The 25,498-nt window shown below is 44.7% G+C and overlaps 2 protein-coding genes across 8 annotated transcripts in view; one reads left to right on the forward strand and one right to left on the reverse strand.

The window, feature by feature from the left end:
• The window catches only part of TTLL5 (tubulin tyrosine ligase like 5), a 201,221-nt gene extending 189,208 nt beyond the window's left edge, over positions 1–12,013 (reverse strand). For all 4 annotated transcript variants that reach the window (XM_060262953.1, XM_060262955.1, XM_060262954.1 and 1 more), the window contains exons 1-4: positions 11,879–12,013; positions 9,632–9,795; positions 6,254–6,360; positions 1,172–1,254 (exon numbers count right to left, since the gene is read on the reverse strand). In XM_060262953.1, coding sequence (XP_060118936.1) covers positions 1,172–1,254; positions 6,254–6,360; positions 9,632–9,708 — 267 coding nt within the window. In that variant the 5' untranslated portion in view covers positions 9,709–9,795; positions 11,879–12,013. The remainder of the gene's footprint in view (positions 1–1,171; positions 1,255–6,253; positions 6,361–9,631; positions 9,796–11,878) is intronic.
• Positions 12,014–12,069: 56 nt separating this feature from the next.
• Positions 12,070–24,717, forward strand: ERG28 (ergosterol biosynthesis 28 homolog). 4 transcript variants are annotated; one of them, XM_060262957.1, is made up of 5 exons: positions 12,070–12,331; positions 12,994–13,147; positions 19,556–19,646; positions 23,514–23,632; positions 24,128–24,717. In XM_060262957.1, the coding sequence occupies exons 1-5, from the start codon at positions 12,296–12,298 to the stop codon at positions 24,205–24,207; spliced, it is 480 nt and encodes a 159-aa protein (XP_060118940.1). In that variant the 5' UTR covers positions 12,070–12,295; the 3' UTR covers positions 24,208–24,717. The 4 variants fall into 4 exon arrangements, with proteins under 4 accessions (XP_060118940.1, XP_060118941.1, XP_060118943.1 ...); XM_060262958.1 differs by having other exon boundaries at positions 12,246–12,360; XM_060262960.1 differs by lacking the exon at positions 12,070–12,331 and adding an exon at positions 12,634–12,662.
• The last annotated feature ends 781 nt before the right edge of the window (positions 24,718–25,498 follow it).

Below are 25,498 nucleotides of genomic sequence, written 5' to 3' on the forward strand. Positions count from 1 at the left end.
ATCGGCCACTGAAGATTTGATTGGCTGTGCAGATTGTTATAAATACTGCTTTGTCAGCAGCTGCCACCACAGCACACAGATCTTCAGTGTGTGCCTGAAAGTAAGCTACAGCAACCATTTTGTTAACTGCTTCTGCCTCCTATGGCAGCCATACGGCATACGATAAGGCAAGAGTGATGGTGGCTCAAAGGATATCAGATACTGCCAGACAAACTGATTTAAATAACTCACAAAATGGTGCACCTCTATAGAGCCGTTTCATAGGTTATCTTTCATGTCATGGAACTTTTAAGCCATTTCACCTAGAAAACCATGAATACAGAAGAATATTCTCCCTCATGAGGTGGGACGCCCTCCCTTCTGCAGTTACAGAGGGTAGATACAGGAAAATCCCCTATGAAGCTCGTATATACCCTTGCTGTAATGATGACAGAGAGTCATTAATTCATGTCTTTTATGATCGCAAGGTGTACTGTAAGCATAGGGAAGCTCTCCTGCCTTCCATGATTACTCCCCCTACTAGGAGTCAAAAAATATGCCAAAGAACTCCTGGAGGGCAAATATCCTGCAGTTACTCTTAAAATAACTAAATTTGGGTTGTTCGTCTTTAGGACGAGAAAATTACTAGTAACCTAAAACGCCGGAGTACATTTGTTTTAATAGCCATTTCTGTATATTTTTCAATTTTAATAATGTTACAATATTTTATCACGTTTTACAGATAGTTCTTATGGATATGTATAGTTATCCCTTTTGTTTCAGATGCTGGCTTTTGCCGTAAATGAAATCTGGAAAAAAAAATGCAGCCATTCTGCAGCTACTCCCACCACACTGTCAGAATCCCAAAGGTGCCCATGGCCTGAAAAAGTTGGAAACCCCTGCATCAGGTGACCTTGGGCAAGCCCCCTTTTTCCAGCTTCAGTTGGAGTACCTCAAATGAGTACTCAGCAAAAACAACAGGGAAGGGGAACACAAACTAGCCTGAAGATATCTGAAAAAATCCAAACTGCACTACTTTCAGAAGGCATAGCTTTGTAGTGCTATTTGTATGATGGCTGAAACTTAAAAATATCCCAGGCTCTGATCTGTAACTGTTTCTCAGTTCTAAAAGTAGTTCAAACAATATTGGAATATTCATTCTTTTCATATCGGAAAAACTGGATGTACAAACCTCACGGAATCCATGAGCCGCAAGAAGGCTGCGCACCAAACGACTGTCTGTTCGCACAATTTTGTAAGACAAACGATAGCGCTCTGTGAAGATAACAAAAATTAGTCACAGTCCCCACCAAGCATAGTCCTACTGCAGGGGTGGCCAATGGTAGCTCTCCAGATGCTTTTTGCCTACAACTCCCATCAGCCCCAGCCAGCATGGCCAATGGCTGGGGCTGATGAGAGTTGTAGGCAAAAAAAATCTGGAGAGCTACCGTTGGCCACCCCTGCCCTACTGAACTGGCTCCAAAAAGAAAGATATGTTCAGAGAACATTTATTCTACACTGTCCCATAAATAATGTAGGGCACAGCAAGACAAGGCACATAGTTATGGACAAACCACTACCCAACAAAAGTGACAACACATATACTGCATGAGATTAAAGTATACAATATTTCATCATCCTGGTATTTGTCTTCATTCAACTCATTTACTATGTGGGCACAAAAGGAACCTGTTATAAGTATATTTGTATATTACTTCAGATATCCGACCTACCAATACACTCCAAGACTTGAAACTTCTTAAAGTTGGGGAGGAGAGGCTTAGGTATTTAGTGCAGGGTTTCCCCAACTTTTCCCCTTCCTGGCCTGGTTATTTTTATACTGCTCCTTCCTGGCCCAGTAAAATTTGGGGCTGGAGCCAAGAGACCTTGGGAGTGGAGCAGGGAGACAAGAAATGATATCTCCCCACCTGCCAGGGATACTGCAAAGGCAGACCATCTGCCACACACACCCCATTTAAACACCTTGCCGGTGGTGTTTAAAAGAGGAGGGGAAGCTTGGAGTTCCCTTTGCCATCTCCCTGCCTGGTGGGGAGACAGCAAAGGCAGGCGATCTCCTCTCCCCCCCCTTTTGAAAACCCAGTGGGGTGTTTAAAAGAGGGGGGAGCCCGGAGCTTTCTTTGCCATCTCCCTGACTGGCAGGGAAACGGCAAAGGCAGGCAATCTCCTCTCCCCCTCACGGGGAGATGGCAAAGGCAGGTGATCTCCTCTTCTCCCACGGGGAGATGGCAAAGGCAGGTGATCTCCTCTTCCCCCCACGGGAAAGGCAGGCAATCTTCCCCTCCGCCACATTTAAACACCCCATCCGGGTGTTTAAAAGGGGGGGTGGAGTCCAGAGCTCCCTTTGCCGTCTCCCTGCATTGGAGGGAGACAGCAAAGGCAAGTGATCTCCTCCTCCCCTTTTAAACATCCCATGGGGTGTTTAAAAGGGGGGGAGCCCAGAGCTCCCTTTGCCATCTCCCTGCCTGACAGGGAGATGGGAAAGGCAAGCGATCTCCTCCCCTCCCCATTTAAACACCCCGCTCGGGTGTTTAAAAGAGGGGGGGGAGCCCGGAACTCCCTTTGTGATCTCCCTGCCTGTCAGGGAGATGGGAAAGGCAGGCGATCTCCTGCCCCATTTAAACACCCCACTCGAGTGTTTAAAAGGGGGGTGGAGCCCAGAACGTCCTTTGCCGTCTCCCTGCCTGTCAGGGAGACGGGAAAGGCAGGCAATTTCCTCCAAACCCCCCCCCCCCATTTCAAAACCCAGCGGGTGTTTAATTGGGTGGGGGAGCCCGAGAACTGCTATTGGCATTTTCCCACCTCGCAGGGAGGCTACAAAGGTGGGTGAGTTGCCTTTCCCCACATTTAAACACCCAATGGGTGTTTAAATGGGGGGGGGGGAGCCCAGGCACTGTGAGTCTCCCTGCGGTGGCCAGAGGTCCGGGTCCCGGGCTTGGGTCCCAACCCTGTCGATGGGAAACGCTGATTTAGTGCAACAATGATTTGGTATAACATTTTTTCTAGCTTAAGATGCAAAGGTCATTAACATTCTACCACTCCTGTACATTCATTAGATTCCACCATTCCTGCATTCAATTCATGTATGTCCTTAACTATTTTACCCACTTATTTCCAAATGCATCATTTTTTCTCTACCTGGTTCACTTTATTTACTACCTCCATCTATGTCCTCATGTAGCTGAAATGCCTCTGGAGGAAAACAAAAGAGGCCAATTTTGTCAATTATAAATTTGTCATCTCCTTCTCATTTGCTGACTGTGCAACTCTGCCACATACCCTGGCTTTGATTTCCCCCCTCCTCCACTTGCAGCTGCTGGAATGGCCTTGGATCAATCATGGCTCTCGCAGAGCTGTCCTTGAAAGGGCAGCCTCTGTAAGAGCTCTCTCAGCCTCACCTACCTCACAGGGTGTCTGGTTTTTTTTGGGGGGGGGGAGATAAAGGAGAGTGTAAGCTGCTCTAAGACTCTGAGATTTGGAGTATCACCAATATCATAATCTTCTTCCTCTTACTCACATCAACTCCAGGAATCCCCAGCAGCTCTTGCCCACCTCTGACACTCTCAGATCTGCCACAACAACCTTCCCCCATTTGTTCTTCACTCAGGTATTTGTCTCTTTTTTCAACAATAGAAATTATCAGCTTCTCTCCCCACCATTACTTTCCTTCTTTCAGCTCTTCCTACACTTCCTTCAATCTCTCCCTTTTTCTCATCCCACCTGATGAAAAGACTTGACAGTCAACCTCATCCAAACTTTTATGAGCCCTTCCCTAATTTTCAGTTACCATTTCTCCTGCCATTCTGTCTCTTCACTACATCTCTCTCTGGTATCTTCCCTATTACATTAAAACGTGTTACTGTTTCTCCCATTTTTAAGACATCCCTCTGCAAAGGCCACCTACTTTCCTTTCCATGCCATCGAAATCCTAAAGCACACTGCTTATTCCTACTGGCTCTAATCCCCTCAAATTCTGCTTTCAAGGCTATATAACTTGACCTCCATCAAAACAGATTTCTCTTCACTGCCAAAACTCAGACTGTAACTGGCTTTATTTTCTTTATCTCTCATCTGCCTTTGATACATCTGATAACTATCTTTTAACTGTAGTTTCCTGTAACTGTCCTCAGCTAGTTTTCTACCTACCTAGTTATTAAATGTTTCCAAAGGCATAAACTTTTCCACTGGTTTTCCACTAACTGCTAGAGTTCTCCAGGGACTAATCCTCAATCGTTGTATTTTCTCTATCTTCTCTACTCACTATCCATGGTTGAGTTCAAACTCTATACCAGGGGTAGTCAAACTTGCTTAACGTAAGAGCCACTCAGAATAAACGTCAGGTGTTTGAGAGTCACAAGACATGAACAGCAGATGTGGGAGGGAGGGAGGAAAGGGGGAAAATAGATAGGGGGAGGGAGGGGCAGAAAGAAAGCAAGTTTAATTTTACATGCATTCTCCATGACTTGAAGAAATGATTTAAAGAAACAAATGCCTTCTCCAAGCTGGCCAGCAGCACAGTAGAGGCTTCAAGAGTCACATAATATATGTGAAAGCCACATTTAACAGTATCTGTTAAATGTTACAAGACAGGGAAAATGTAAGGAGTAGTTCTACTTCAATTGTCACTAGAAATAACCACGAAGAGAATTTTTAGACATGGAAAGCACTATTATAGCAGAGAAAGCCACAATTAGGATACACTATGCAATAGGGTATAAAGTTAGTAGGTTATCATCTACTTATCATCTATATATCATGCAAAATGTATTGTATCTAAGGCTAGATTAGATCATAGAAGGTATTGACTATGTAATCATATTAGTAGAAATATTTACTTATTGTATGTACTTTCTCCTTTAACCTCCCAATTTACCCCAATTCTTCTTTTAAAAAACTCAATAAAATCATTGAAACAAAATGTATATACTGATGACATCCAGCTCTACCTCTCTGTCCCTGAAATTTTCACTTTCATCCAGTACCACATCTCCAGTCACTCATCTACTATCTCTGCTTGGATGTCTCATCACCACCTTCACTATATTTTGTTTTCCCCTATATCACTATCTAGTTACCAGCCCTTCTTCCTTTTGACCCCTCCCCATTCAGTCCATCACCAGATCATGCAGGTTTTCCCTTTATAACATTAAAAGAGTATAGCACTTCCTCTCTTTCCTCTCACTGAAAACTCTTGTTTTTGATAATCTCTTGCCTTGACTATGACAAACTCATCTGCTCTGATCCTCATAACACCTTGAGTTCCTCACTTTTAACCAGCACTGCACAGCCAAAATCATCCACCAGTCTCATTTGTCAATGTTATGCCCTTAAATTTATTTTCTGGCTTCCTGTACATTCCCAGATCCAGTCCAAACCTATTATCCTTACTGAAGGGTTTGGCCCTCCTTTTATCTCAATACAACCCAGGCCATGAACTCCACTCCTCCAGCTCCATCACCTTCAACTATTCAAAGGCCTCCTATTCCCACAATGGAGTTCACCCTTCCTGCCTTGCTGCTTGCCATGCTTGGAACTGCTACTATCCCAACCCACCATGAACATTTATGTGTTGCTACCTCACTTACTTACTTCAAATATTTTTGCAGAATCCCCTAAGCCCTTTTCCTACTGAAACTAAACTTAAGGATGAACAACTGGAATGAATATTCTTCCCCCATTTAGCCCTACTTCTAGCACCTTTATATCATTTTTTAGATTGTAAATCTCTTAGGATAGCAATTTGTTTTGTTGCACTCTGAAAAGTACTATTCAAGTCAATGATGCTACAGTAATCAATAAGCTTTACAAGAGTTTACGAACTTCTGTAACTCTCAGTTAAAATTAAGCAGTAGATGACAACAAGCGCATGCTTAATTCAACCCCTTAAAATAAAAAATAACCAATATCTATCCAATTATCCACAGTCTCTAGAGCAGAACTTTCCTGCTCTCCTCTGCCATTGCAGCCCACTTAAGCTCCTGAAATTTTGTTCTTGGGTCAGCGGACCCCCAGGAATAGCACACAGGACAAAGCACAGGTATGTACTCGGAAGGGGGAATTGGCAGAAACAGATGCCTTCTCTTAAATACCCTTACATCTTCCAAACTGCATGGCTGAATACACGCCACCATCTGGAGCACCCTCCCATTTCTCATATGGTAAAAAAGAGACCAAGCTTCCAGATAATTGTTCTCTGTTAGCCATTTCTCTTTGTACATGCTTGACGAAACAGCTGCACAGGAATGACTGCACTTACCTCCAATCAAGCGGATGTAGCTGTCCTTTGTTAGGAGAGCTTCTGCATGAAACACCAGGATTGGGATCCTTTTATATCCACCCGTCCACATGATGCATGGGTGATCCCTGGAACAATAAGACTCATTTATGTATATATACACAAGAAACTGCTAGTTATGAAGAAAACCTGCTTCACTTTAACTACCTATTCCACACAGATACTTTCCCTATGAAAACTAAAAAACTCAACAAGAAACAGAATATGTATTTCAGGATTAAGAAACCTAAAATACTAGTTCACATTGCCCAAAGAAAACCTAAAACTCTGACAATGGCTGAAGGATACAATCCCATTTCGGCATAATCTAGCCAATGAGCTAAAAAGTAGATTGTGTGTATGTGTGTATGAAAATTCATCTTATAGTTCTGTTTTATAGTACCTGATCTAACATTTAGAGAAAAGTCACTGAATTTTTTTGTGGGGAGTGATACAGGTGTTGATATCTTTTATCTCTCCTGGAATGGCCCTATGCAGCTACTCTGTGCTCTGCACAGTGGTGTTTAATTTGTTGTTCCAATCTTCTCTCTCATCAAGGAGTAAGATTTCAAGGGGCATTTCAGGCAGCCGTGTCAGGAGGGGCAAGAAAATGGCACTCTGTTGGCAGAAGTCCTTGCACTTAAGACAATGCTGCACTCCAGCCAACACTGGCTCCCTTCCTCAAAGTTTGATCCTATGATTCTCTTCCACTAAGCTGTCAACAGAAAAGGCTTCCTGCAATACAGAAGATATTTTTCTGATGGAGAAAAGCTTCTTCTGACGAAGAAAAGTCTTTCTTTGTACAAGGAAACCTTGGTGGAAGGGAATCGTATGATCCAATCTACTGTACCTGATTAGAATCACAGCAGTTATACACTGGACAAAAGAATTACTTTTCAAGTGAATTATGTCTTTGCCAAGACAAGCAAGATTTGTTTCTTTAAAGACACATGTACCTGAATTGACAAGTGGACAAAAAAATAAGACTAAATGAGTGTCCACTTTCCATATTTCCATCAATATAACAAAATGCAAGCACTTTTCCATACCCAACACTAAATATTCAAAGTAAAAATAGTGTATAACATAACATGCCTGCTGACCATAAATTAACCGCATACAAATTCATAAATATGACATACAAACTATCACATGCAACATACCAATTAAAAGCAGCTATATGAGAACTGCTGAACAAGCTACTGCATAGCTTAGTGTGACTACACCCTTCACTGAGAACCCTATCTATCTTGTAAGTCATACGTGGATTCAGTGGAGATTTCCACAGACAGAAGAGTAATTGCTAACAAGTCTCCTCCCCTGTTACAGTCTTCTGACTTCCCCCCTCATGCTGATTCTAGTGGACCCCTGTCCTACTAGAGTAAAGTTTGAGGGAAGAATTTTCAACCACAGAGGGAGGGGAGGAAGTCATGCTCCACAAATGAAAATCTTTTTCATCTGTGGAAAATACTAGTCAATCAAGTCCTTTGCATCCCATGTCTACAAGAGAGCCAGTTTGGTGTAGTGGTTAAGTGTGCAGACTCTTATCTGAAAGAACTGGGTTTGATTCCCCACTCCTCCACTTGTAGCTGCTGAAATGGCCTTGGGTTAGCCATAGCTATTGCAGGAGTTGTCCTTGAAAGGACAGCTGCTGTGAGAGCCCTCTCAGCCCCATCCACCTCACAGGGTGTCTGTTGTGGGGAAAGAAGATATAAGAGATTGTAAGTCACTCTGAGTCTCTGATTCAGAGAGAAGGGCGGGGTATAAATCTACAGTCTTCTTCTCCTACAAGAAGAATTGTGTACCCTTTCCAAAATGATCCCCACCCACCCAGCTGTTCAGTCAGGAACCTGAGGTAGCAGGTTAAGAATGAGAGGATGTTAATGTCTAGCCATAAGTGGTAACAAAGCTGAGGCTGCAGAAAGAGGCTTTGGGTTAAGCCCTATCCTGAGGATTTACAGCAAGGACAGCAAGGTTCAGACAAGTTTCCAACTGACTGAGACGTTAATCCTCAGCATGACTCTTAGTTACATAGCATAATAACTGAAACGCTGGACAGCAGGCTGTGCCGGGAAAATAATTCAGTCATCCACATATTGCAGAAAGCTCCACACTGCTTGAGGCACAATGAGACGTCTCTCTGGATGTACAGGCTGGGAAACCACTGTTGATATGCTGCTGATTTGTATAATATTTTTATGAAAGCAGCATTTTAGGGAATAATAAATAACTGCCAAAGTACATTTAATTGTAGTTTTAAAGGAAGATTATGCCCTCAACTAAAGAAAAATATACACAACTCTGAACAAACCACAATAAAAAACAAAGCAGAAGAAAGCACTGTGGACAATGCACTCCAATCTGAGGTACAATCCACACCCTGTAAGTCAATGGCAATTTCTTTGAATGAATTAAAATTGAACCCTTAGCAAAAGTGATGAGGTTCACACTGACACATCAAGCATCACAGGGAGGGCAAATGAGGGCAAGAGGGGTCATATAATCAATGTGCACCAAGAATTCACCATACCGCCACATAGTTGAAAAGTGAACCAGCTACCAATAATTTATTTTTAATTCTATCCTATTATTTCTCTGTGGTAAAGGCTGAAAAATATTTTTAGAAAACTCAATCTTCAAAAAATATAACATATGAAGGAATAACATCCTCCTAATAAAACAAAAATCCCACTTAACCATGCCCTTCCCAGTATCCAACATGACCTAACATTCATTTTTAGGCATCCATAAATCCATTCACCAGAAGTGTTCCTGGACCACTGGCAAGAAAAATGCCCAGCAGCAACCCACCCCCAAGCTCACAGATGCACTGCAGTTCATACAGTATTGTTTCCTCAAAACATCAGTGCCAATTAGACAGCTGCATCTCTTCTTCAAGCTGTTTAGGCACATACAGAGGATTCAAGAGAAAGGCAGGGATTTCTCTCATTTGTACTGTGGCATGGTAGTTATAAGAAACTCCCACTACTATCTTCTCCAAAATGTAGTAAAAGAAAGGGCAGATTCTGCTTCTCTTGTATTTGTACAACAGAGAATATGGGGAAGGAATTGGTAGAAAGCAGGAAGAGAAGCAGACTGATAAACCAAGCTATTTTTATGGGCCCTTTTTTTCTGGCAACATTTAATGGCACCAAAAAGTGGAAGATAAATGGCACCACCAATCAGAAAAGGTCACAGTGACATTCTCTTGGGTCCCACCTCCTGTATCCACAATTACAAAAGAAAATGGCTTTCCAAGATCCCACAGGAAAGCAGCAACCAGAATTAATCCTGGAAAAGGAAAAAGTATTAATCCTGGAAAAGGTTTTTTCAGTGACAGAGCTATTTGCTTTTACTTACTCTGGCCCTTCCACCACCACATCTTCCTCGGAAGATGACCCCATTTCTTCCACGTCCCGAGCCATCCCAGCTGGCATTGCCTGTACACGTTTTCATAGAACCCAAAAACAGTAGCCTCTCAAATATTTCCCTGCAGAATTGATAGATCTAGCCAGTGCAGTTTTCTGTAGGGGAAAAAAAAACTTGAGCAAAGCAACTTGACATGTATAGCAACCCTGAAATGCTGCAAGTTCTGCCTAACAGAGAGAGCCTTCAGTTTGTGTACTGGAGCAAGGCTGCTGAATTTTCTGGCACATATCTACCCATCCATGAACTTCACAGAGTAGACTTTTCCATATCCCTCTCCTGCTGCAGGCCACTAAGTCCTCCGATGTGTTTCTGCAAGTCAGCAGATCATTGGGACAGCACAAGGGGCAATGCAGGAACCCATAAAAGGGATTAATAGAAAGAAATCACCTATCCCCAATTCTGCAAAGAGAAGTTCCACTGTTAGAGAAATTTCACAGTTACATGCAGGTCTCTAAGTCTAACCCAGCCACAACTTGGCAGTCAAGCATGTCCTTACTGGATTCAATAGCACCTTAAAGAATAACAAAATTTGTGGTAGAGTATGAGCTTTTGTGAGTCACTACTTATTTCTTCAGATACAGCTGGAATGTACCTAAAGAAGTGAGCAGTGATTCACAAAAGCTACCACAAATGTTGTTACTCTTTAAGGTGCTACTGGACTCTTAACTCTTTTCTACTGCTACAGACAGACCAACATGGCTACCCATCTTGATCTATCTTATTGGATTTATTACGTAATGCATCTTTCCACATGGACATGTCCCACATGTTACGGTGTGTCTCATTCACCAAATTTAGCCTACTGCATAACATCAGATTACATGCAGTGGCACAGGTCTTAATAAAATCAGGATAATCCCATGGTAAAGACTTTGAGGAAGTCTTACTCCCAGTCACCCACCATGGCAATAAAACAAGAAATCAATCACAGGCTGCAACCACATATTACTGCATGTCCTTGCTCTTCTAGAGCAATTATTTGCTGCAGGGTTTCCTTATCTACAAAGGAAAATCGGTTGAATTATTGCTATAGAACAAAGAAAAGTCAATATCCAGCAACATGTGGAACTAGGGTTGCCAGTCCCCAGATGGGGGCAGGGGATCCCCCAGTTTGGAGGCCCTCCCCCCTGCTTCAGAAAGCGAGGGGGGAGGGAAATGTCTGCCGGACACTCCATTATTCCCTATGGGGACTGATTCCCATAGGGCATAATGGAAAATTGATCCAGGGGTATCTGAGACTCTGGGGGGGGGCTGTTTTGAGGTAGAGACACCAAATTTTCAGCATTGCATCTGGTGCCTCTCCTCAAAACACCAAGTTTCAAAAGATTGGACCAGGGGGTCCAATTTTGTGAGCCCCCCCAAAAAGTGCCCCTATCCTTCATTATTTCAAGGGAAGGCATTTAAAACATGATGGCCAGAACTCTCTTTGGCGTTCAGTTATGCTTGCCACAGCCTTGCTCCTGGCTCGACCCCCCAAATCCCCAGCCATTTCTTGAATTGGACCTGGCAACCCTATGTAGAACCAAGCATGTTCAATATCCTCTTGACTCAACTGGGTGCTTGAAGTCTCCCCTCCTCTTGCGAGCCAATCGGTCCACAATCAAAGCCCTCCCTGTGCACCGAGACATTTATTTATTTAAGGTACTGCTATGTCACTTATCTTTCCAAAAAGGGCTTCCTGGAAATTCCTAATATGTAACTGCCAATCAATTTCAATTACAGCAGGCAGCCTTAGGCTAGACCTCCAGAAACGCAGGAAGGGAGAACGGGCAGCAACGCCTCTTAAACTTCAGCACAAGGAGACTGCCAGTCCTCCCCAAAAGACCCACTTCGCTCATGTATGGGAGCCCCTACTTATTGAAAAGAATGTTAAAAAGAGCTCTGTCTGCCCTGGTCTCTTCTCTCCACGTGCACTTAGAAAACATCACGTCAAATCGGCGGGCTTTGCCGCTCGACTCCCCTGGCTGGGCCTTGACCTCCTGAAAAGGTCCGTGGCTTTAATGAAAAGGCACCCCTGAGAGCTTGACAAGTTCTGGGGAGGGAGGCCAGGAAGAAGCATGAGAGGAAGCCGCTTCACAAGATGATGCGCCAAAGCCCCTCTACCTGCCTTTCGAGGCCTGCAGCTCTTCCGAACCAGGCTTCGTAGAGCTCGCGCTTCTTAGTCCCTAAGCGCCATACCTGCTGCTTCATCTCCCTTGGGGGCCCGGTGACCGCGGTTCCTGCCGGCGCTTCTCCTGTTACTACAACAACCAAGCAACTGCCCCTCCCTCCTCACAGGCGCCTCTACGCAAGCGCCGCCTCTCCCGCTCCCGCCCGAGGCTCGGATTCCCGCGCGTGCGCAGCTACAGCCTGCCCACTCCCAGTTTGCCGTCCTTTGCCTCTTCTAACATGGCGCTCTGGACGAAACCTATCGGACCGAGGAGAACGCGGTACAAGCTCCTCCCAATTCCCTCTTCGAAGTTGACGTCACAGCACCTCCGAAAGGTTTAGAGGGTTTGATTGGCAGAAGCGACTATCCAGCCAGGTGGCGCGGAGGAGAGGAATAGAGATGGACATCCAATCAGAAGAGAGACTGAGTCTGACAGCTGAGCTGCGATGGGCGGGGTTGCTGTGCCTTGGACTGGAGACGAGGTAAAGAAGCGGCTGCGGCTGAGGACCAGGTAGGGCAATGCTAGACTGGGCATCTATTGATAGGTGAGGTTGGGGGAAGGTAGCGTAGCCGACTGGCCACGATTTGTGCGGGGTAATACAGTCGAATAACAGCGGTGCAGGAGCTGAATAGGAGACACACTGTTTACAAAGAGTGTAATTATTTAAGCAGGTATTAAGTATAAGGACATTCATACGAAAACATTAATGGTGAACAGTGGAGAAATCCATCTGTGCACCTCTCCTTTTTCTAGGACGATGCAATCGTTTCTCCTGTAGGTTACGGGCTTAGGATGTGAACTGATTGATCAGGGTAGACATGTAACTAGACTTTACTCAGAAGTAAGCGCAGTGAGGCTTACTCCCAAATTGATTTGGGCATAGGATTGCAGCCTATTTTTATTTAGTACTCGTCTTTGGAAGAATCATTCTTTACACCAGTATCTTTGTAGATATTGTGTGTGGGATTTCTAGTCTTGCCTTCATTAAGGGATGCTATATGATGAACTGGGGATCCCTAAAGGCAAGCCGTACCCCATATTTCCTGATTTAAGAGGAAATATTGTGTAGGGGAAAGAGGGTGCACATGAATTATGTTACATGATAGCACAAATTCTAGACATTGCCTTTGTTCCCATGAGCAGGTTTTGTGGTGCCACTGCAAGATGAGCCGATTTCTGAATGTGCTCCGTAGCTGGCTAGTTATGGTGTCCATCATTGCCATGGGAAACACAGTGCAAAGCTTCAGAGATCACAGCTTCCTCTCTGAGAAACTGTACACTGGCAAACCAAGCCTTGGTAAGGTGCACAGGTTGTCATATTTGCACTGCTGGAAGCCTCGTAATCTTTATTCTGTTCTGTATCTTGCCTTGATCGCTAGAAATGCTTATTTAAATCTTAAATGTTATTCTCACTGTTGTTATTCTCCTTTTGCCTGATACTTGCCACTGATACACTGCCACACAAAGTAGCTAGCATTATTTATCCTTCATCAATTACAACTAAAGGCCACAACATTGATTACAGACTCAACTGGAAAACTCTGGTCACCTCTGTTGCTATGACCTCCTTATGCTGCTGAAAGATTTCCCCAGTTGGCAGCAAGTTGAATTCAAATGAGAGTTCCACATCTCACTTAATATAACTCTATTCTTTTAAGCAAAAATAAAAACAAGTCTTGTAGCCTTTTAAAAGCTATCATATTTTAATATTAAAGTTGTTCAGCAAATGTCCTGCTTCTCCCAGAAATTATCTACTGAAACTGTTGCTTTCTGCTGCTCCATGTATAATTATTTAAGAACATAAGAGAAGCCATGTTGGATCAGGCCAGTGGCCCATCCAGTCCAACACTGTCACACAGTGACAAAAAAAACAGGTGCCAGCATACTCCAGGGCAATTCCTGAATGGATCTTTAATCAGTTCCTTTCCTGGGCTGTGGTGGAAATCTTTCATTAATTTTTGTTTTCCCCTTTGCAGCCAAATTGATTGTTCACTAATTCTATTTCTTGAACTGCCATAAGTGTGCTGCTACAATAATAAAAGTGAATTGCCAAGAAAAAGGCAATAGCTAAATCCCAAGGGCTAATTAAGCTTCTGTGGAACAAACAGGAAGTAGTTAACTAGGGTGAGAAATGGAGGCGGCTTTAAAACGAGAGAAAAATTTAAAGGAACAAAAGCCCTGATTTTGTCAGTTCACATCTGCTGCTACAACTGTAATTGCATTTAAAATGAGGGGAGAAATGTTGGGGTGCAATAGCTTGACAGCATCCAGATTCTTTAAAAAATTAAAAGTTTTAAAACAAATTATTTCTATCCTAGATATAATATAGTGGGTTTTAAGCATGGCAGAGTCTCGGAGTGAGTGATAACAAGTTCTTTAATAGGAATCACATATTAAAAGGTTACAATACAAGACTGATGTTGGGGCCCACGGGCCGAACTGATATACATCTCTGGGTTCCCGCACAAGCACGTTATTGGGTCATTCAAACCGGCGGGGGCTTGTGATTGGTCCTGGGCTGCGGGGGCTTGAATCCTACAGCCCTTTGTTTCCAAGTCCCCAAGCTCAGTTCATATGGCTCCAAGGAGCCAGGCGGAAACACCAAAGTCTTCCCTTGAGTCCACATACATAACATCCCTCCCCCCTTAGTTCGCAAGCCCCTAGTGAACATAGTCTTTTAGGTATGTGGGCTTGCGGTGCTTTCGCATCGACCGCCTAAGCACAGGGGTTGGCGGCGCCACGGTTTCTTCTTCGGGTGTTGCTGCCGGAAGCCCTGGTGCCGAGGTGGAATCCGCCCGCTGGACTGAGTCCTCCAAAATTTCTGGTGCTGATGGTGGTCCCGTTTGTTCCGGTGGTTCTGGCACAGGTGTAGCTGCTGTCTCTTCTGCTTCCTCCGGCTCAGGAGTTGTTTCACCATGAGCAGGAGCCGGGGAAGTTGCGTTCTCATCATTCCCCCCCGGGCGCCTCTCGTGCATGTCTTTGATCAATGTGTCGCCTTATTGTGAATCCCTCCTCTGAGGTGACTTCGTACTTGAAAGCCCCTAGTACTCGGGATATTTGCGCTGGTATCCATGCTGCCCCCTCCCCGAAGTTTTTGGAAAACACTAAGTCTCTTGTGTCGAACTCCCGTGGGGCCCGGACTGCCTCTGGTACCTCTTGGAGGTCAGGCGCACAGTCTGGATGCATGCGATCCAGGAGAGTTGTCAGCTGCCAGTCCATGAGAAGCTCTGCTGGGCTGCGGCTGGTGACCGTACTTGGGGTGGAATGTTGCGCTAAGAGGTACTCAGCGAGGTGTGTGTCCCACTCCCCTTATATGATTCGGCAGAGCGTTTCCTTCATAGCCCGCACCATTCTTTCCACTTGGTCATTTGTAGCTGGGTGAAAGGGGGCTGACCTTATGTGTTTTATTAAATTTCGGCCACAGAAATCCTGAAACTCGGCCAAGGTGAAAGCCATCCTATTATCCGATACCAACATGTCAGGGAGGCCATGTGTGACAAATACCCTGCATAGCGCCCCTAATGCCGCCCTAGAAGAGGTGGAGGCCACTGACACTACCTCTAACCATTTGGAGTAGGAGTCCACAATAAGGAAGAATATATGCCCCTGGAAGGGCCCCACGAAGTCAAGGTGCAGGCAGGACCAGGGGTTACTAGTGGACTCCCACTGTTGGGCCGGGGTGCGGGGTGGTGCCAGACGAGTCTCCTGGCATGGCTGACATTGGGCCACGCAGGATTCAATGGCATCGTCAATTCCTGGCCACCATACATAGCTGCGGGCCAGCACCTTCATGGGTACAATTCCCAGATGGGTTTTGTGCAGCGCAGTTAGGACTCACTGCTGCAGTACCGGGGGCACCACCACCCTACTCCCCACAACAGGCATCCTTTAGGCATAGACAGTTCATCCCAGCGGGACGCAAACGCAGAAAATTCCGAGCCCACCCATCCTTCTGGCCACCCCCTCCACCCCCAGTTCAAAATTCAGGAGAGAGTTTTGTCCCTGGAAGAGTAGCGGGCAATGTCCTTCGCGTGCACCGGGTGGTCCAGGAAGGCTTCTAGTGACATGATCTGGAACGCTGCAGCCGAGTCTGGGTCCATGGAGGGCAGCGGCAGGCAGCTCAGAGCATCAGCATGACCCATCGCTTTCCCAGGGCGATACTTAAGGTCGTACAGGTAACCTGCCAGGAAGATGGACCACCTCAGCACCCACGGTGAAAGCATTTGGGGCGTCTGTCGGTCAGGGGTGAACAGGCCTAACAGGGGCTTGTGGTCCTTCAAGATAGCGAAGGGCTGGCCATACAAGTAATCGTGGAATTTTTTACCCCTGCCACGATAGCATTTGAGCGTAGTTTCGCTCTGGTTTTTGTAAGGTCCTTGAATAATAGGCTACCGGGACCTCGCGCCCATCCGGCAGCCTGTGGGCCAACACAGTGCTGACCCCATAAGGCGAGGCGTCGCACGCGAGCACGACAGGTAGCCGCTCGTCAAAGTGCGGCAGCAAGCTACTAGAAGTAAAAATGTCTTCTACCACCTGGAAAGTGGCGGCTTGCCGAAGACCCCAAACCCATGGGGCCCTTTTATCCAGCAGTCTGCGTAAGGGCTCTGCTACCGCTGCCTTGTGGGGAAGGAAGGCATGGTAAAATTGAGAATTCCCAAGAATGATTGTAACTTGGCCTTGTTGGTGGGAGCTGGTGCATCACAAATGGCCTTTATTTTGTCCTGGGCCAGATGAATGCCACTCATGTCCACCGTTTACCCCAGAAAATCTATGGTGGGCACCCCCAATACACATTTTTTCCATTTTACCTTTAACCCTGCCCCCTCAAAACGCTGTAACACCATTCGGAGGCGGTCGCCGAATTCGTCTTTGGTGGCTGCTGCAATCAACACATCGTCGAAGAACAGCTGTACCCTGGGGATGCCTTTAAGAAGGGAATCCGTTAAGTTCTGAAACAGTCCCGGAGCCACGTTGACCCCGAACTGCAAGCATCTAACTTTGCAGGCCCCCCAGTGCGTTACGATAGTTTGCGCTTCTGCTGTGGCTGCATCCACAGGGAGCTGTTGGTATGCATATGCCAAATCCACTTTACCAAAGATTTTTGCTTCCACTAGGGATACTAGCACATGGCTTACCACTGGAACGGCGTAAGCATGGCTTTGCAACGCCTTATTTATCATGCATTTATAGTCGGCGCAGATGCATATGCTGCCATTGGGTTTGATCAGGGTTACTATGGGAGTCTCCCACTTTTCATTAGCGACTGGTTCCAGAACCCCTTGGACCACGAGGCGGTCAAGCTCCTCTTCAATCTTGGGCCTGAGAGCTAGTGGCACCTGCCTGGCCTTCAGCCGTATGGGCTGCATGTTGGGGTCTAGTTGTGAGGCTATGGGGGCCTCAGTGTATGTCCCCAGAGTTCCATCGAAAACCGTGGGGAACTCTTCGCACACCCTTTGAAAGTCCCTTTGAACGAGGGTGTAATGGATCCCCGTCACTTGGATTCCCAGTGCCTGGAATCAGGACCAACCTAGGAGACTGCACGGATCATCTCCACCATGATGAGGCGGAGCTCGTCCTTGAACTTTCCGTACCTAATGTGGACCAGGGCCACTCCCCGAACTGCAGCCTCCTGTTTTTGAAAGTCCCAGACAAGTAATGAGGTTGATTTTAATTGAGCTTCCCCCCCAGGGCACATCTTCCTGAACGTGGAGGCCGAAATGACCGTCTGGCCCGCCCCCGAGTCTACTTCCATTTTACAGGGCTTGCCTTCCATGAACACAGTCATGTAGTATTTATCCGGGGAGGGAATGGGCAACTGGCATACCTGGGTCCCCGGAGTGGTCCCCTGGATGTCGTCCACTAGTGCAACCTTGTGGCGGCGGCCATTCTGTTTTCCTTGGCGCAGCGCCACCGATCAGCACACCTGAGCTATGTGCCCGGCCTTACCGCATGTATGGCAGGTCGTGCTCCTGAACTTGCATGTGCGCCGCTCGTGTGGCTCCCCACAGCTGACGCAGATCTTGGGGTTGATCGATTCTGTTGCTCGTGGCTTGGGCTTTTGTTGGCTCATCTGGTGCAGCTTGAGGGTGTCGTCCCCGTCTGAGTACTCCGCCTTCCTGCCCAAGTCTTGCAGGTGGGCTAGGAAGGTCGCTATGGTCTCGTTCGGCTCCTGAAAGCTGTCGAAGAACTGTAGCTTCTGGGTGAGGAGAGTAGGCTTCGGGACAAAAGGCGGTCAGTGCCTCAGTGATCTTGTAGAAAGGAAGACACCTCGAGCGTCTCTGGCGCAATCAGGCCCTCTGCTAGCTGTAGCGTGGTGATGCGCAGTTGCTCAGCAGGATGGCCTTCTTGATTTCGTGTTCATCATCCTTGATTTGCTGTGCCACAAGGTGGTATTTGAGTATTTTGACCCAGTCTTCCCAGGCCTCGGGCTATGCTATGTCAAACTCTGGAATGGAGTTTTGTGATCCGGACGTAGCAGCCATGATCGGGCTGGGCGGTGGTGCCTGTTGCACGTGGCGCTGGAGCTCGGTGCGCTTGGTGGTGCCAGGTTCCCCTGGACCTCGCACATCTGGATCCCATCTCATCGCCACTATAATATATTGGGTTCTAAGCATGGCAGAGTCTCTGAGTGAGTGATAACAAGCTCTTTAATAGGAATCACATATTAAAAGGTTATAATACAAGACTGATGTTGGGGCCCACGGACCGAACTGATATACATCTCTGGGTTCCCGCGCAAGCACGTTATTGGATCATTCAAACTGGTGGGGGCTTGTGATGGGTCCTGGGCTGCAGGGGTTTGAATCCTACAGCCCTTTGTTTCCAAGTCCCCAAGCTCAGTCCATATGGCTCCAATGAGCCAGGCAGAAACACCAAAGTCTTCCCTTGAGTCCACATACATAACAGCAGACTAAATGACTAGTGTGTAATTAACCCATGAGTGTAACTCTGCCATATCCCGTGACGTGAAACAGATCATTGCATTTATTTCATCTTTTTTATATGAGGTGGGCCCTGATCTGAATGATCCAGGCTAGCCCAGTCTCATCAGATCTTGGAAGCTGTATTTTCTCCATCTATGAAATCTTACGTGACACTTTGTGGGAACAACTGTGTTGACTAAGAGGCTGACAGATCCTGTCACCAAACAGCCCAGATGACCTCACTTCCACAGAAGTTCCCATTGAAAGGAATCACTCCTTGGCAATATTCAAGCCACATACCAGAAATGATATGGAACTGTAGTTCCTTCCTTGTACCAAGCACAGGTTTGGGGGATGTGTTCCTAAGAAAATGAACCCAATTATAGATAGCTATTGGACACACACATCACTGCCAGTCACTTTACAAGCCCCTTCTTACCAATTTCAATCAACTGCCACGTCTTTCTGACACTCCTTCAAAAGTGTACATTCAGACCCTCACAGTGCTCAACTACTGTAATACCTATGTTGTCTTTGATTTTTTAATGCCACTTGCCCCTTCCCTATTTACTTGAATTCTGCATAAATATTAAATTTGCTGGTGTTGGCTAAACACTAGTAAACTGTCAATGACCATGGGAAACTGCAAACTTCATGTGGGGGAACCTTCAAAACCCATTGATCTTGTAAACTTTGTGCCTGCAATTTGGCTTTCTTTTTTTATTGGAGAAGGAAGAGACCAGAAAAGATGCTCTGATTCAATATTTCTTTTCTCTGGACAGTAAATGGCCTCCAGGCTCGGACCTTTGGTATCTGGACTCTGCTGTCATCTGTGATTCGCTGCTACTGTGCCATTGATATCCGCAACAAGACGTATGTAAAAGGAATTCTTTACCTTAGAAATCTGCTGTGATAATTCTTTAATATTCCCTATAGGCATACGTAGGCAACCATTGTTTCCTAATGCTCAGATTGAGTAGCTTCTGGAAAAAGGAATAACCATTATTTTCTTGAAATGCTTTGTTAACATGAAGATTTATATATACCCTATTTTTTCCTCCAATAGGGGCCCAATGTAGGTTATAGCATCATTCTCCTCCCTTCCATTTGACCCTCACAGCAACAACCTTGTGAGGTAGGTTAGGCTGAGCGAGAGTGACTGGCTCAAGGCCACTGAACAGACTTCCATGGCAGTGATATAACTGGTTATGTTAAATGATGTTATATCCTAGTATAGGATCTGTACACTAAGCAGAGATTCCAGTGTTTAGCTTTGGTGTAGTATACCAACTTCAGGATGTTAACCTCCAGGTGGTGGCTGGAAATCTCCTGCTATTACAATTGATCTCCAGGTGACAGATCAGTTCACCTGGAGAAAATGGCCACTTTGGAAGGTGGGCTCTATGGCTCCCACTCTATGGCATTCCCATCTCCAAATCCTGCCCTCCTCAGGCTGCACCCCCAAAATCCCCAGGTATTTCCTAACCTGGAGCTGTCCTATGCCTGGGTCCTTGTCCTGTTCTTTTGGCATTCCTTTGACCATTCTGCCCACCTTTTCCTGCCTTCCACTGCCTCAGTCCTTGCTAAAATACCCCTATTTATACAAAATCATCATCACGCTTGGAAAGGAGAAGTCCCACATGTAAAGCAAAAATGCCTAAGTTGTGGCTGACTTGTAGCATCTAGGCTTCTTTTGACCTCAAATTTGGATGGGAAGGGAACTGAGACACAGAAAACCATCACCCAAGGTTTTTTTAATTATAATTTTTATTTAAAACCATCATTCTTTAAATTATACATTTAAAAATACAACCTTAAATTTTATTGCTTTACAAAGAAAAAGGATGTCAAATGAACAGGTTATGCTTTCAGAATGCCAGTTGCTGGCTTATAAATTATTTACAATTCAATCCTTCCAACAGGCTTAAGTAAAATGTAGCTATTTCAGTAGTACTTGCACTCCTTCAAAAGCATTGTGCTGTCCCCATTACCCTCTATGCATTTGGACAGGCACAACTGATGGGAGCTTAGCTCAGGATTCTGTTCCAGACCCATCAGCCAATTCATCCTCCCTCAGCTCTGCTGGCTCAACAGGAGTAATGTGTGAAAAGCCACAAATGGCTTATTTTTATCACTGAAGTTGGCAGCGTCAATTCCATTACCCAGAGTGGCAAGGAACTGCATGCTGAGAAGGGGCTATTTGTACAGTCATCCTTCAAAGGTGAGCAACTCTTTTAAAGGAAAAACAAAACTCCACATAATCTGTTTCCGTCCCCAGAGTTTTACAGTGAGAAATGGTAAATTGACAGGCCTAACAAATACACTTTGAGCCCATAAAGATTTATTAAAGACCATAATAGGCCTACACACCATCAAGTACCTTCACAAATAAAAATTCAGAAATAGTAAAGAACAATACTTTTATTTAGCTAGTCAGACTACACAGTCATAAAAGTAAGTAGCAGATAAATACAGCAGCCAAATAAAATGAACAAAAGTAAGCCCTCTTCTCACCTTTTTTGTAGTTATCACACTTTTTTTGCCCAAATAAGGGACTAGGATAAATGTCAGTTATCACCATGAAAATGATTGTGCATTTGGGGAAAACATTTCCAGGTTCTTCTCACACAAAAAGTAGGGCTTAGGGGGGGAAGTGGGAAAGGGAATCTTTGTTCTCAGTGAAATTGATTTAAGTCACCAAGAGGAGATAAAAAGAGAAATCTGGATATTTCTTATATAAAAAGTGAATGTTAACTGGTTAAAATATATACATAGAGTCTTCTATATTATCCAACACCTTTGCTCCAGCAGTCCACATACCTTTTGTAGACAAAGATGGAGAACTAAAATTAGTGAATTTTTCTTTTTCCCCTGTGTAGAATTCTGTAAAACACTGAGCAAGATCCTTTACTTTAAAGGTGCATCCCTATAAACACTTGTAACTACCACTGGATTCAGAGGGACTTACTTCTGAGTAAACATGCTTAGGGCTGGGACTGTAAAAGGCACAGAAATTTCTATAAACAAGAATCTATAGATAGTTTTGTTTGGTTAAAATATATTCACAATTTAAGTAGATCTTGTGAAAATGGTACAGGTCATTAAGTTACCTAAGTGGAGAAGAACTATGGCTCAATGACAGAGTACATGCATTGAATACAGAAGGTCCCAGGTTCAGTTCATGTCTGCCATTGGCAGATGCTGAGAAAGACCTTCCTCAGCCCAAGAACCTGGACAGCTGCTGCCAGTTGGAGCAGTCAGTACTGAGCCAGATAGACCAAGGGTGGCCAACGGTAGCTCTCCAGATGTTTTTTGCCTACAACTCCCATCAGCCCCAGCCAGCATGGCCAATGGCTGGGGCTGATGGGAGTTGTAGGCAAAAAACATCTGGAGAGCTACCGTTGGCCACCCCGAGATAGACTAATGGTCTGACTCAATATATGACAATCTCATGTTCATATATTGTTAGGCAATACTTCTCTACACAATAAACTGATGCTGTATTCACATGTTGTTGATCCAGTTGAAACACAGTATGGCAGGAGCAGGATTCCAATGGCTGGCTAGTCAGGTCCAAGCTGTTCCTTAATAAATCTAATAGATGACCTATTCTACTGTATTTATTATTTATTTTAAGAGTTCATTTCCCATTGTTCTCTTTACTTGGATTTAGTTAGGATAGGGATGGCCAAATTTGCTTAATGTAAGAGCCACATAGAATAAACACCAGATGTTTGAGAGCCACAAGACAGGAATATCAGATGTTGGGAGGGAAGGAGGGAAGAGATGGGGAGCTGGCTGGCCTGGCATAGAAGTGATTTAAAGAGATAAATGCCTTCTTCAAGCCTGCCAACAGGGTGGTGGGGGCTTTGAGAATCACACAATAAGTGTGAAAGAGCCACATGTGGCTATTAAGCCACAGTTTGGACATCCGAGTTAGAAGATCGTGAATGTAGGTTTTAAAATGCTTGATTTAATTTCAGCTTTCAATTTAAACTGTTTTTCTTTAAAAAGATTGAAACTTTTAAAACAATTCAGTGCAATTTTATGTTTAAAAATCCAAATTGATTTTTAACTATTCAGCTCAAATGTGAACTAATTGCCGTTTCAGGCCAGATAGTTTCAGACTGCTCAACCCATGCAGATTCTGTTATCTATTTTCAACTCATTTAGACAGGCCACTAAGACTTTCCTTTTTAAAACCTGCTTAAGATTCTGAGGCTGCAGTCCTAAACTCACATACTCAGTGAGACTTCTAAGCGTACGTGCTTAGAATTGCAGTGCTCTCCATGTGCAGTGGAATTTAGTTAGGTTTGTATCATTCTCTCTGCTATGCCAATAACAATGCTATCTAATTCTATGTTTTTCCTCAGACGTTTTAATGTACATTTGAGGTATTTAGTAGTTTTCCACTTTGAGAACAGATTTGCTTTTAAAAAGCAGACAACAAATTATGAGAAAATTAAAACATACATTTGGATTAACAGTCATCAATCTAGGGGCTGACTGGGTCACCCTGTGGCTTTTGTATAGCAGGAGCCTGGGCCCTTTGAAGTGCCCTGTGAGCAAGAAAAGATCTCTGTGGTTTCCAAGACAGGCAGAAGTCTGTGCAGAATTTGGCTTTGCTATTTATTGCAAAGATGGGCTGGCTTGCTTTCTGGTTTTGCTTTATATACTCTGAGTTTCTTAATATCATGTCCGTGATGCGCAGTGATTCTCTTTTCCTGTATTCTCTGGCAGCCTCTATAACATCACACTTCTGACCTTCTTCATTGCCTTGGGCCACTTCCTCTCTGAAGTCTTTATCTACGGCACAGCAGCTGCAACAATTGGTGTCCTGGCACCTCTCATGGTAGCAAGTAAGTACAGCTTTAACAGCCTGTCCTTCTTTAGTGTTTTAGTAATTAAATTTATATATTGCTGTGTCCTCAGGGAGCTCCCAAAAGCATTTTACTGTGCAGTCCTATGCCGTTACACCTTTCTCAGCCTTATAAGGGTATAACTCTGCTTAGGATTGCACTGTGAGCCTCTCAATGGCCCTGTGAGGTTAGTCAGGCTGAGTTAGGGTGCTTTCATGCACATGAAATAATGTACTTTCATTCCCCTTCACAACTGGATTTTACTGTGTGAAAGGGCAAAATCTACTTGCAAACAGTACCTGAATTGGATTGAAACTGCATTATTTAGCATGCATGAAACCATCCTTAGTTAGGCTGGATATCTCTATGAAGGAACTGGGCCCAGGATTCCCCGCGTCCCAGTGCAACTGATACCTCTTAACTGGTATTACTGCAGCAGGATCACATGAAGGAGAATGTTCTCTGCTGCTCTCTCTCATTTTCTGTCTTTCTCAGGTTTCTCCATCCTAGGCATGCTTATTGGGCTGCAGTACCTGGAAGTGGAAGCAGCATCACAGAATAAGAAACGGAACTGAAGCTACAGCTCCTGTACACGTTGCACATCTGCCTTCCGGCCGTCTTCAAGAGTCCATTATCTCCAAGTGTTACATTCCTGACCTTTCCTCCTCACTCTGTAGTCTAATATCAGTCAGATCCGTTTTGGTTTCAGACTTTTCCATCAGTCATCTCCTCATTTTCAGTTGATTTTGATCTGAGCAGGCAACACTTGATCTGTGACCATTGGCAGAAGCCTAGCCCTGAGCAGCTGCTCCAGGCTAGATAAAGGTTTCCCTGGTGGAGGCCACTGTCATAAAGCGTCTTCAGCTTTGAATGGTGGAAAGAGGACCTCTCCGTAATCGTGCCAAGCACTGGTAATAATTTCTCTCTCTAGCACATCCCAGCAGAGAAGAAATGTCATACTGCCAAAGATCCACTGGAGATTGTTCTAGAAAGACAGTACTAACTGTACTTTTTGGTGGCACGTAGTACGCCTGTGCATTTGTCCATAAGCATGATTTGTAATAAACAAGGGAAAATTGTGCAAAGCTGCAGCTTCTTTTTATGTGCCAGGGAGAGTGCAAGATGCTGGATTTTCTCTTTTCTGCATTTTGCACAAGATGCAGTGACTTTTTTAATTCCAAATAAAAGGTCGTTCTTTGCACTGGTATACATTGAGGGTTGGAATGATTTATAATTATCCCTCAGCTGTCTTTTTTGGTTCCAGTTCCCCCTTTTTTTATTAGCATAGCAAGTGTTTTCCCTGCAGTCTCTCTTTAACACACCAAATCCATATATAAATAGGAGACGTATATTGCAGTACTCCCAAATGCAGATGACATGTGGGCAAGAGTCAAGGTGGGAGAAGAATATTCCATAGATTGCTAATCTGAAGATGATAGAAGAAGTACTGTTGAAGGGGAAACTGAAGAAAATAAAAGGAACACTACATTTTCCCTGATCTTACAGAAAGAGAATGTTACTCCCCTGAGATATTTCTCTCACTCACTTTAGTGACAACAAATATCGTATAGTGACACTGATGCTGGTTCACCTCTTACATAGCACCACAGCCAGGGCTTTTTTTTGTAGAAAAAGCCCAGCAGGAACTCATTTGCATATTAGGCCACACACCCCTGATGCCAAGCCAGCCAGAAGTGTGTTCCTGCTCAAAAAAAGCTCGCCACAGCTAACTGGAATTTTCTCTTACTACAGGCCAATGCAGGGCTGGCCATACTGCAGAGACAAAATACCACAAACACTTGCCTCTACTCTGTGCCTTGGAGAAAGAAGTTTTGCTTCTACTGTGGAGGAGGGCCTAATGATTGC

This window comes from Heteronotia binoei, chromosome 21, assembly GCF_032191835.1.
Source record: "Heteronotia binoei isolate CCM8104 ecotype False Entrance Well chromosome 21, APGP_CSIRO_Hbin_v1, whole genome shotgun sequence".
Classification (NCBI taxonomy): domain Eukaryota; kingdom Metazoa; phylum Chordata; class Lepidosauria; order Squamata; family Gekkonidae; genus Heteronotia; species Heteronotia binoei.

Coding starts and splice junctions, on each gene's coding strand:
- ERG28 (XM_060262957.1), top strand. CDS start 12,296: ATGGGCGGGGTTGCTGTGCCTTGGACTGGAGACGAG. Junction 13,148..19,555: donor CACTGGCAAACCAAGCCTTG/GTAAGGTGCACA, acceptor TTCTCTGGACAG/TAAATGGCCTCCAGGCTCGG. Junction 19,647..23,513: donor ATTGATATCCGCAACAAGAC/GTATGTAAAAGG, acceptor ATTCTCTGGCAG/CCTCTATAACATCACACTTC.